Source organism: Vipera ursinii (genome assembly GCF_947247035.1).
Source record: "Vipera ursinii genome assembly, chromosome: 3".
NCBI classification, from domain to species: domain Eukaryota; kingdom Metazoa; phylum Chordata; class Lepidosauria; order Squamata; family Viperidae; genus Vipera; species Vipera ursinii.
The window spans coordinates 29,987,936-30,001,137 of NC_139516.1; the positions used below are offsets into that span (position 1 = coordinate 29,987,936).

The window sequence follows — 13,202 nt, forward strand, 5'->3', positions numbered from 1 at the left end:
TCTGAGTGGCTCTTTCACTGTTTCAGGTTGCTGACCCCTGCATTAGAAGCTATGTATGACTTTAACAGTAGTTACTGTATCATTGAACATTTACCTGTTTCATTTTGACCTATAACAACACAATGTTTTTCATTGAGCTATGTGCGCTGACCTTAAAATCTTTCCTTGTTAGCCATTTGTAAGTTGGACCTTATTAGTCAGTACATAGTATGTAAAAAGTTGTAAGATGGGATATTGCCTCTACTTGCATTTCTTTACATTGAGCCTCATTTATATTTCTGTTGATTAGTTCATATGGACAGAAATCTCTTAGAGGTTTCTGCATTCATAGATTTTTTTTCCATCATAAATAATTGACAGGTTTGGTGAACTTAGGGGTTTTTCTTTCTGTTCAATTAATTTAATTAGCATCAGTCCTAATTCAATCCAGAGATACTGGGGGAGGGAGAAGAATCCACAGTTAGCTTCTCTCCATTCTTCATATAAACTTAACATTCTGTTTATTAATTATCTGTTGTGCCAATTTAAATGCGAGAGATTGTAACTTCTTGTCTTCCTGCCTAACCCATGATTATTATTTAAAAATGTTATATGCTGCAACAAAGAGACTGAATTTGACAGCAGTTCACATATTTTGATAAATGATTGCTTTTTCATTTACAGGCTACCCATCTCAGTCAGTTGAACAACGATCACTTCAGCAAATACCTCCTCAGCTTTTGCAACATGGTCAGCAACAGCAGCAGCAGCAGCAGCAGCCACCACTCACATCTCAACAGACGCAGCAGCAGCAGCAGCAACAGATGATGATGATGCTCATGATGCAGCAGGACTCTAAATCGGCCAGGCTTCCCGTTTCCCAAAGTGTCCATCAGTCTCGGGGCTCTCTAAATGTGGAAACACAAAGAATGGCAATGCAGCAGGGAGGCAACATGCCAGTTATGGTTAGTCTACAAGGTCCTGGTATAGTGCCTCCATCTCCTGATAAGCAAAGAATTCCAATGTCAAACAATCCAACTCTAGTGAACAATTCACGGAAGATGGTTTACACCGATAATACACAGAACCCTACCAGCTCTCCACTGGGAGATGTTTCATCAGTTTCCTCTGTTTCTGAAGGAAATGGACCGGAAGCGCCATCTGTTTCAGGTCCTCAGAACACTATAGCATCCCATTTAATAGTTTCACAAAACCAACTATTGATGGCTGGGCCAAAACCTGGACCTCCTCAGATGTCAACTCCCCAAGGAACAAGTCCCCAACAGCAGTCTAATTCTCTTCCAGGCCCACATTCGCATCATTTTCAAAATATTGCCACCACATCACAAACATCAAGACCTAAAACACCAAACAGGGCAAGTCCAAGACCATATTATCCTCAGACTCCCAATAATCGCCCACCAAGTACAGAACCATCAGAAATAAGTTTATCTCCAGAGAGGCTCAATGCTTCTATTGCTGGTCTCTTTCCTCCTCAGATAAATATTCCTTTGCCCCCCAGACCTAATCTTAACAGAGGATTTGATCAACAGGGTCTTAATCCAACCACTTTGAAGGCCATTGGCCAAGCACCCTCAAATCTCACAATGAATAGCCAATCCAGTTTTGTTTCCCCCCAGACCCACAAGTTGGATCCAATGGCTATCAATCCAGGAAAACAAACAAATGTAAGTGGGGCAAAGCGAGCCAGTCCAAGTAACAGCAGAAGATCTAGTCCTGGATCCAGCAGGAAAACCACACCAAGTCCTGGAAGGCAAAATTCAAAAGCAGCTAAATTAGCTCTGACTTCTCAGCAGAATCCCACACTTATGCAGAACATGGATTTACAGAGAAATATTATGGTTGGCCCACCTTTGCAAACAGCTATGCCCGGAAGTTTTCAAAATAATAGTATGTTAGCTGCTCAGAACCCTGCAATTCCCATATCTGTAATGGCTGGTATTTCAGAAGATAGCAAGGAAAACTTAAGTGTTCCTCAAGGTAGTATATGCCAAAATGTGCAGGTTGTCCCACTGAACAAAGATCAGCAGAACATTGAATTAAAAGGAGTTCCCAGTCAAGAAATCAAAATATTGATACGTGAAGAGCAACAGAAAAGAGAGGTGCATCTTGCAGAATCTTCTAAACTTCCCAGTCTAGAAGAAAATAACACTATTTTATCTCCAGCTATGCGTGAAGCACCAACATCATTAAGTCAACTCCTTGACAATTCTGGAGCCCCTAATGTTACTATCAAATCTTCTGGACTCCCTGGCGTTGAGGTGCCTCCCACAGTAACTTGTGGAGATGAATTTAAAAAGGTTACTGGCATACCCCATCCTCCACAAGATTCCTCTTCTAATAAAGATCCTATTTGTTCCCTAAACTTACCTACAAATACAGAATCTTGTTCAACTCCGGTACAACAAGAGTTGGGAGACATAAATTCAAATGTTTCTCAAAATATGTCTCCAGCGGTACAGAGACCTATTAGTTCTACTTCTCTTTCTTCATCAATTTCACCCAATCAAATAACAGTATTTGTAACTTCCAATCCCATTACATCATCATCTAACACTTCAGCATCATTGCCCTCTCATATGCAGCCCACGTTAATGTCTACTGTTGTCACCATGCCTAATGCTGGTAATAAAGTTCTTACTTCTGAAGAACAGACAGCAGTTCAAACTAACGCTCGGCCTCAATTTATTACTCCTGTTTTTATAAATTCATCCTCAATCATTCAGGTTATGAAAGGTTCTCAAACAAATACACTTCCTACAACCCCAATGACAACTAATTCTAGTTTAATATCACAGCCTGTTACAGTTGTTGGTCCTTTACATTTATCCCAGAATATAAAGTTTTCATCTGGGCCTTCTCCACCTAGCTCTTCGACTATTACTGCTGTCACAAGTATGTCAACAAACCGACCATTGGCTATTAATTCTTTAACAACAACTACTCGGCTTCCTTCTCCTTCATCAACTATTACTTCAAGCACTTCTTCACATCCTCCTGGTCACTTAAATAAAGATTTCAGTTTAGAGGAGATTCATTCTCAAACTTGTGCCTCTGTTGATCCATCCACAGAAACAGCCTCACAGTCTGCTGCTGCTGGGGTTTCTCCATCTCATGCACATAGCCCTGCGTCTTCCAGCAACAGGCGAAGTCCAGTTTCAAATGCTAAGGGAAAAGGCAAGGTGGACAGAATTGGTCAGTTTTTGCTGACAAAAGCATGCCAAAAAGTCACAGATGTTTTTGATAATGGGGAAGAGCAATATGCTGTGGAGGGAGAAATAGAATGCCAGGAACAAGATGTTTCAATTCCTAGCAGCATGGAGGCAGAACAGTCTGTAGAAATAGAAGACAATATTGTCGGAGCTCCGGCTTCCACTCTTTTGAAACACAGCACTTGTGGAACTAGTAATTCAAACGTTAGTAATACTGCTACTGTTCCTGCATCAGTATCACTAAGTTTACCAGGTGGCACTCCTTCCACTACTGTACTCTCAGTAGTAACCACTCCTGTGATGTCTGAAATATCTTCAGTTCAGACTACTAATGGTAACCCTGGTAGTATAACAGATGAACAGGTTGGGATTCCATCTGAAGATGAGAAGGTGGAAACCCACCATGAATTGCCACGTAATATGGGTATGTATTCAATGTACTTTCTCAGCCTTTCTTTCCAAAACAAATGCATTTCATTAATATTCTTCATACAGGAGTTTTAACTAGAAACATTTGGAAGAGACTACTGTGTTTGCATATGTCTGAGACCTGAAACTTTGGACAAATTGGCAGGGGAAGATATTTTATGAAAAATGTATAGTTCAGATGAAATATTGTTTTAATTTCTGGTTTAAAAAAATTCAGCCGTACTACTGCTCCAAAATTGAAAGTTCATGTTGTTAATGCTAGCCCTGCAGTATTAATTGTCTGCATTATTAAACAAGTAGCATGATTACAGTGAATTTGGGGGAAATATTTTTACATATCATACTTTGTTTCTTATTGTTGATATCCAGTGGAACATACTAATATTTTAAAATCCATACAAATGAAGAATAATGTGAAAGAATTGAGAGAATTTTAGTTTGTGATTCAGTTAAATGATTGAGTTAGTGTTTTTCACCAGTCCTTCAGCTGACAGAAAACTGAATTGATGTAAAATTTGTTTTCTACTTTGGTGATTCTTTTCTTACCTAAAGCACAACTTTGTACTTGTGCTTTACTTACTTACATCATATAAGACCGTGGTGGTGAACCTATGGCATGCGTGCCACAGGTGTGGCACGCAGAGCTCTCTCTGTGGGCACGCGCACCGTCGCTCTAGTCCTAGGTCTTCAGCTGGGTTTTATAAAACCTTTTCGCTTTAGGCCTCCGCTGCCGTGTGGGGGGAAAAAAAGGTTCAATCAGTCAATCAATTTCAACTTCTCGCATGAAAAAAAAAGATCTTGCAAAGTTGGAATTGATTGAACTTTTTAGTCCCATCCAATCTGCCGTTACCATCACAGCCACTCCCACCCAATGGGGCACCCCCACCTGGCACCCGATGATACATAAGAGGGTTTGGGGTTGCAGCTTGGGCACTCGGTCTCTAAAAGGTTTGCCATCACTGATATAAGACAAGGAGTGGTGAATTCCCGTGAATTTCTCTCCTTTCCCACATTTGTTGTTATTAAGGTTTGGATAAGAAACATCCAGGTATATATACATAATTGATAAGTTCTTATTTGAAGCATTGGAAACAGTTTTGAGGGTTGTAGTTGAATATTAGGAAAAGCCTCCTAGCTGCAAAAGTAGCTTGACATAAAATTTGGGGGAACATGATGGACTTCCTTTCACTTAGTATGCCCAAACCAAAGCTAAGCAGCCATCTGCCAGCAATGCTTTTGGATTCTTGCACAGAGCAGGAGTTCAACTCAGTGGTCTACAAGTTCCCTTCCTCCTTCATACTTCTGTAACTATATTTTGAAATGAGTCTCCTTAAATTTAGTTGGCTGATGCCAAGTGCATATGCCCAGTCTGTAGCAATAATGGATAACACTATTTGAGAATTAAGTTGTACTCTAAAGATTAATGACATTGGTTTGGATTTTGAAATATGTGGCAGTGTTTCATATAATGGACATTGTTTCTGGTGGAAGAAAAAAGGATACTTTTTTTTCCAATTCTTGTATGATACGATCTTTCAAATAATTGCAGAAGTTTATGTGTATGTTAATGAAAAGCAAAAGAAGTGGTAAAAGGGAAAATGAAACTAGTTCTCTAAAATGTTCTCTAAAAATGTCTCTAAATAGTTTTCTAAAAATGAGAGCTTTTTTGGCAGAGTGATGTTGAATACATGAAAAGAACTTGGGTGAGTACAATGTCACTGATTGTTATCTTCTAACTATCAGAGCATTGACTTGCCATTGTAATGCTGTAAAATTTCAGAAGTAGATATGGGCTGGGAACCATTTTGCTGCAGCAATTAAGATATCAGACTAGAAACTGGGAAACACTCTGAGCCCTAGGAAGAAGGCAAAGACAAACTACTTCTGAAAATGTTGCCAAGACAGTTGGCAGGACTAAACACTAATTTGAAGGCACAACAACAAAAGTACAATATAAATTACAATCCTAAACCAGGCAGTCACTAGTAGTCAGCACTGATTCTGAGCCCCCTCCCCAGCCCCCCCCCAAAAGAAGATGTGGGTTACTATCTAATGAACAGAAACCAAAATCTTCTCTGTGAAACAAAAACACTTTTGATGATTTAATTCCTAATTTTCAGTTATCAGAAATTAAGGTATTTCTAAGGATACAGTCATAAACGTACAATTGAACATGTATAAACAAACACAAAAATTGAAATTTGTGGCAATATTTTTATAGTTTTTAAATGTAACAGTGTGGTAGATATATCAGTATTTCAAGTTGACAAAGTAACTTTTAATGTACCAAAATTCAATTAATTCATATACTAGCCATCATTTTATAGTTAATAAATTTTTGCATTTAGCACATTATTTTATAGAGTTTTCCCTAGCTGGTTATAGTATTCTCAAAACATTGTAGAACAATATTTTCTGTTTCAGGAATTTAAACACACAAAATAAATCTCTTTTTCCTTCCCTTGCATAGTCTAAATGAATTTTATAGATAATGTTTCTTAAGATTGTAAAGTAGATTGATTTTTTAAAAAATTTCTTGCTTTAGCCTCTTCATGTCAGACTCTAAGTGCAACACCAGAGAGTGCTATTCAAAGAACAGGTATGTTTTTTAGATAACTTATGGAGGGCTTCATGGTATGTGTGTGTCTGTGTGTGTGTGTGTATACACACAAGATGTATCAAAAGTCAGGCACCGTAGGCTTGTCACAATATGTTATATTTATTTCATGAGTGTATATTTTTATAGAAAATGTAACTATATGCTCAAAGGTCATGCATCAAAGGAGAAAGGAAATGCTTAGAACAACAAGACAATCATTTTGAATATTTAATGTAATTTATATAATAAATTATTGTTGAGTCTGACTTTTGTACACCCTACATAATTAAGCAGGGTGTACATTATATATTAGATCCATTAGAAAAATTGTATATAAATTACAAGAATTGGGCCTTATGCCCTGTGAAACAAAATTGCCCCGAGATTCATATGACATCCCCCCTTGATCTTATTTAAATACAACTTCAAGACCTGGTTGTTTCCCCAGGCTTTAGGTCAGAGTGGATAATGGACCCAGTTTAAGTTAATATTTCATGTCCTGGCTCTTCCTTTTTACATTCTGTACCTTTACATTTTTTTATTCTTTTGGTGTGATATGTTGGGGGAACGTATACACTTTAAGCATAAATTAAACAAAATCCTGTGTATATGCAAAATTAATTTTTATGTTATATTGGATCTTATATTGAATTTTATACTGGACAGTTCCTTAGACAAAGGGATACATTTAAAGTAATTTTGAAAATAATTTATTTTGACTTTAGTTACAAGGTAAAATACTTTGATTATTGCAGATGAATTTGGTTTTGGGGTTTCTGCACAAAGAGGCCATTTGCAAAGTGTGTTCCCTGACCTAAATTCCTCTTCTAAGCATGAAAGCAGCTGCACCTAGAAACCTCAGTGTCAGTTCTTCGAAGACCTTCTCTGACTATCCTTGTATGTCCACATGTGCATGCACTATATCCACTGCTTTAATATTTTAATGAGGAATATATCACTAATGAGTGTGCCCTTCCAAGCACCTCTCAAATGTGATGCACAGCGCTACAATTTATTTTAAAACAAATAATAACCAAATGTTAAAGGAAGCTTGACCAAACACCAGGCAAGAATCTATATTTATGTTTGTTATGGAAGTAAAAGAAGAAGAAAAAAGAGTCTTGGTTTGTCTTCTATTTTGCATCCTTGAGCAATTGTCTGACTGATGGTGATGCTAAGTGCTGCAGTGTTCTGGATTCAGAGTTCAAGAATTAAATTGGAATTCTTAAATGTCTACTATGACAATTTTGCAGATTAGTGATGATAAGCCTATTAGAATCCACATGGATTTACAATAGATACTTTATTGTGGCATTTATCAGTGGACGTGTGATACACATACGTCAGGTTTTTTGCAATCTGTTTCAGGTTTTATACCTAGGGAAGTGGGCAAGTTGTTTGAATCAGTCCCATCAAGTGTAGGTTCAGTCTTTTCTCAGTTTAGCTGATAGTACCTCACAGGCATTGAATGCCTTATTAAGTTAAACTCTGGTGCCTGCTATGTCGAAGATAATTGGTATGATGCTCCCTTCTAGACAGACTATCTGGGCAAGAATTATATGAGAATTAATATACTTTTATTCTGCTTCAGATATCAGTTTGATACATTCTGAAGGAACATAGCTCAGAACGTAGCTGACCCTGAGCTGGAAATATTTAACAAAATGATAACGTTAGCATTGTGCATAGGCATTCTTGAGCAAAACTAGAGCATCACACACAAGCACAACTTGAGAATGTGGGTTGGGAATGGGATTTAATTTTTAATAACTGTAATTCAGGGCAGGGCAGACAGAAATGAAGGAAAACATTCTAACAGGTATATAATAAAATATCTTACCAAATTTTGATTACAGGTTTACAAGGGCACAGCTTAAATATCCAGTTAACTTACAGATAGTCAAGTAGAGGAGGATTCTGAAATCTAGTGAACTAAGTATAATTATTGTAATTTGAAAAGGCCTTTATTTTTGGATGAGAATCCCTGTTGTGCATGACTATTCTGTTTTATACATATTTCTGAATATTATAAATTAATTAGTATTGTACCCATCACTTATTTCAAATAATAATCCCAGAAATTATTTTCATACTTATAAACACACACACACACACACATACTTCAAATTTAGATTTGAATAATTCTTTTTCTTTTCAGATCTGGAAGCAAATCCTGCCATTATCACTGGCCTTTCGTAAGTAATTTGTTTGATGCTTTGTTTTAGTTTTTGGGCATATTTATTCTTGATCCCCTCTCCCCCGCCCCCCATATTAGACAGAGAGGTAATACAAATTAAGATTTGGTTCTTAGATTTGCATGTGAAATGGATTTTGCATTCCAAAGATATCCTGTTTACTGGCATAGGCTATAACTCATGTAGAAAGTGGTAACACTTCTCTAAGAACTGTTTATGAAAAAGCTTACTACAATTTGTCTTGCAATTAAAAGTTGTAAACCAGATAGTCCTTCTCTGAATGAAATGAAAGCTTTTTTTTAACATAACTCCAATTTCTGTGCTTTTTGTTTTATTTTTTATTTAAAAGTTATATGGCTACCCATCTTATGTACTATAAATGGTAGATTTTATAACAATAATAACATAAAAAAGCAATAAAATCACCATCAAAAACTCCTAACACTATAGAAACAAAACTCCTCCATATATCAGCACTTAGACTTACTGAGTTCCAGCCTTACCAATACCTAATGCTTGGGAAAGAACCAACTTTTTAAGGCCTTCCTTTTACGCATTATATTTCTGTTCAGAAGGCAGAAATAACGTTTTGTCTCACTCTGCTGCAGTGAAATGATTACCAGATCTAATTTTATTCCCCAAATGCAAACTGTGTGTACCTTGAAAGATTAGCCTGGGGTTTATGAAATATATGAAATAGTATCTTCGGTTATGTTATCACCTATTAACGTTTCTAGAAACATTTACAGTTGAAAAGGTAATGCTGAAAGTGTGTTGCTTATAGGTATTGCTTTTCTTATGCCATGAATTGCTTATAAACACCCAACTGTTATCTCCCTTCTATCAGTAATGAGTCAAAGGAGAATTGTGAAAAATCTAAAACTCCAAGTAGAAGAAATTCAAGGACAGAGGAACCTGCACTAGTACAGGAGACAATGGAGAATGGTCAGCGCAAGAGGTCATCAAGACCAGCGTCAGCCTCCAGCACTACAAAAGGTAGGGAAGAAAGTCTTTGAGCAAAGAAGCAAAGATAAAAAAAGTAGCTAGGTAACAATTACACTTGGTACATTTTGTTTTATAAGTGGTGTTGAATTTCAGAAATTCGAACAAAGATGAATTAAAATTAATTATCCAGTTTTGGCTTTTCTGTTGTCTAGTCCCTTCTACAGTGTTAAGTGCAGCAATTGCAAACAAAGCAAATGGCTTGATGAAGTTGCATGTAAAAAAATAGGCATCCTGGCCAAATTATATTTTTCAAAAGATCCCTAAATGAACAAAAAGTGAAACAATTCTGATGATACAAAGTTGTGCAGGGCCTTTTTTCCTCACTTTATATAGGTTCCAGAGAAAAAAAACATGAATATGGCAATTGCAGAAATTTGGATACTCAGCTTTTTTTTAGAGTAAAGATGAAATGAGCCCCTCAAAGTCGATTGACTTGTTAGGCCTATGGTTAGGTTATATGTTTGTTTTTAAATCAGTGCTGATTCCTGTGGATTGCCTGGATAACTTCCTGCAGTTTTCTTGGCAAGATTTTGGAAGTGGTTTGCTATTGACCTCTTCTTAGGGCTGAGAGAGAGTGTCTGGCCCAAGATCACCAATTTCGTTTTGTGCTTCCAGTGGCACAAGAATTCCCAATCTCCCAGTGTCTAGCCTCGTGCCTTAATCACTACAACAGGGTTATCAAATTGTCAGCCCGCAGGCTGGATGCGTCACATGGAAGCCGCGCCCACCCCAGCTCTGGCAATGGGAAAAAAGTTGTGATACATTGTGATACTTCATGTGACGCGGCAAGTTTGACATCCCTGCACTACACCAAACTGACTCTCACAGTTATTAAGCGAAGGCAAAGTTCCACAGATAGACTATTAGAAATCCTGGAGGAAATCCAAAACACACAATATGTGCAAGGGGAACTAATATTTTTGACCTAGAAGAGTTCTGCAAGAAGGGGGGGGGTATTCCAAAAGCAAAAATATAAGGACTTTAATCTGGCTGTATTAAATGTATGGAAGATGGTTGTTTTTGCCAAAGGAGGTGTTAGAGAGACACATTGGCAGGGTGCCCAGACTTCTGCACCTGCCATATTGCCCTTTTAATTATTTGAACCTGTAAACAAATTCAAAATCCTAAGCATGCTCTTACTTTTTCAAAAAGATTGGTTTAACTTTATTCTGGTAGAGGTTGTGTCTGTTCATTTAGGAAGTCACTGAAACTTCAACAGTTTTACTAGGGGTGCCTACACTAAATCTTTGTTAGATATTAAAAGGCTTAAAATAGTTTCTAATACACAAAAAATTGTATCTCTATTGGGCAAGTCTTGCTTTGCGTAATGTCTGAATTAATTTTAATTCTCAAGTTTACATATAATCACTTGTACATATAATAGGTAGACCCTAAGTTCTGTTATGGTATTGAAACCAAACTAAATAAAATCCAATATAAAGTCTATGGGTTCAATTGTACAAGAGGTTCAATTCACAGACATTCAGATGTTAATTCTGCAATATGACAGCTGTTGGCTGCTTCAAAAAATGAGATCCCCAAAGGAAGCTGTTCCCCACTTCTCTCCACACACAATGAAGTATGTGGGCTTTTTTAAAAAATGATTTAAATGAATAGATATTATAATTCCCATATGGAAAATAAAATATGTCATTTGATATAAAATTACATTCTATTCTCCAATAAGAGATACTCAAGAAAAGATTTTCTAATGATCATTATACTGTATACTTCCTCTTCCATTAACATTATGCCCATCATAATATAGAAATATTGCTTTGAAGTATAAGAAACTTTTATTCAAAACTACATTTTCAGCAGGTTTAGGAGGAAATATAATCCTGGTATAACTATCTCATCTGAAAAATTGGTAATCCTATTTTTGTTAACATTACTACACATGTTGTAAGATCTATTTAAGCAGAGTAAACATCTTAAACATCCATAGGGTTGGAATGTTCAGATTATGTTGATAATTTGTCCAGATATAATTATTTGCTCCTGCTTCTTTTTTAAATATTGTGATAGACACCATTGTTTATGGAATTTTAATTTTCTAGTATAGACTTCTACTCAGTGAATTAAATAAACTTAAATTATCTAAACATGGTGGACACAGAACAGAAAATGATTCGCTGTATCTATTTTTATGTAAATTATTTGTGAATAATTTTTTTCAAACTAATTTCCCTCCTGTAGAAACAAATGCTGGTGCTATGCAGTCAAAAAGAAGAAAATCCAAATGAATTACTGAATGGATATGCAAACTGTATAAATGTATGAATTTTACTTAGCAATTCAGAGTTATGATCTCTTGCTAAATATAAAAAATAAGTTCTGTACAGAAATTAATTTTATTATTATACATTTTCAATAAATGCAAACTTTTTTCCTCTAAAGGTGTAATAATGGGAAGATATCAGGCTATTTGTTAAATTTTCTGGTTTTGTAAAGTCTTGCTTAGCACATCCAATCTAGCGTGTTGTAAAAAAAATCTCATAATTGTAAATTTATTTTTGTGTTTTCACTTTTCATAGCATAAATAGAGTACAGGGTTGTCGTTTTTTAGACATTAAAATATTGTATTGTGCTGTTTGTCAAGTACTGTATGTGAATAGCAATTGAAAGGGTTGTATATGACCCAATCTTGGAAATGTAAATAGTTTTGTTATATAGTAGGTTTGATGTATTTGTTGTAGAAAAGGACCAGTGAAACATAATGAAATTGGGGGATTTGTGAAATGTGGATTATCCTAGTGCTCTAAATAAATGTCATTGACTTATACTTCATTTGATAGATAAATTATTTTGCCCCCACATCCTTCTGTATAGGAAGAAGGTTATTGGGGAGTTTCAGAACAGCATGAAACATTTCATTTCTTTCAGATTCTGATCTACAGTTGCTGCTACTATAATATTGAAGAAAACCTGGACAGAGCATTAAATCCAGTTTAGAAATTATCCTCATCTCTCCCATATTATTGCAAAGTGAAATACATCATCCAATAGTTGTTTGTTTGTTTTTGGAAAACAGGAAGCCTTGGTTCCTACAGTTACTCCTCCCTCTATTTATACAGAAACTTCCTCTGCATGAAGAAGACCAGATATTTACAATCAGGAAACTATGCAGTCTGGCCAATGTGTAGCAGCAAGTGGGGACACCCACACTTCAAAGAAAGTTGGTCTGCTCTTGTTAAACTCAAAATTTCAGGTATCTTTACAATTACACCACAGCATACTACAAAATAGTTTGAAGCAATTGTGTCCTTTTTACTGCCATCAAATTGCAGATGCAAAAGTAAGGCCATCTAAATATTGGACAACCTCTTTTTGTTAGCAGTATTTGTAATGGAACCAACTAACCCCATAATTCGAAGAACGGTGGTCTCAAAGGACCTCTGTATCTTAACCAACTGATCCCAACCTTTGGAATATTGGGCAGATAATTCTGTCTATTCTAGGGAGGGATTTACCTGGCTACATATACTTAACCCTTGTGTATGCAAATGTTCTCACAACTGCTGGTGCATAGTAAGTACTATTCTTGCGTAGTTTACAATGACAGTCTAAAGGGAAGTTTGTCTTGGCCATGATTTTTGATTTTTTTTTGTTGGTTAATACTAATGTACTGAAATAAATAAAAAAAGGACAGAGGTGCAAAAGACACACAAATCAACACAGCATGAGCAAATACCATGCATTTTTGTGCTTCTCTATTCTGCCTTGGTCAGACCATCTAGAACAGTAATGGTGAACCATTCG

At 36.3% G+C, this 13,202-nt stretch overlaps 1 protein-coding gene across 1 annotated transcript in view; it reads left to right on the forward strand.

Moving 5' to 3' along the window:
• Nucleotides 1-12,297, forward strand: part of NCOA6 (nuclear receptor coactivator 6) — a 53,234-nt gene extending 40,937 nt beyond the window's left edge. Inside the window, exons 12-16 of the mRNA XM_083358436.1 lie at nucleotides 664-3,636; nucleotides 6,187-6,240; nucleotides 8,399-8,435; nucleotides 9,283-9,431; nucleotides 11,640-12,297. Of these exons, the coding sequence (XP_083214562.1) occupies nucleotides 664-3,636; nucleotides 6,187-6,240; nucleotides 8,399-8,435; nucleotides 9,283-9,431; nucleotides 11,640-11,686 (3,260 nt within the window). The 3' untranslated portion in view covers nucleotides 11,687-12,297. The remainder of the gene's footprint in view (nucleotides 1-663; nucleotides 3,637-6,186; nucleotides 6,241-8,398; nucleotides 8,436-9,282; nucleotides 9,432-11,639) is intronic.
• The last annotated feature ends 905 nt before the right edge of the window (nucleotides 12,298-13,202 follow it).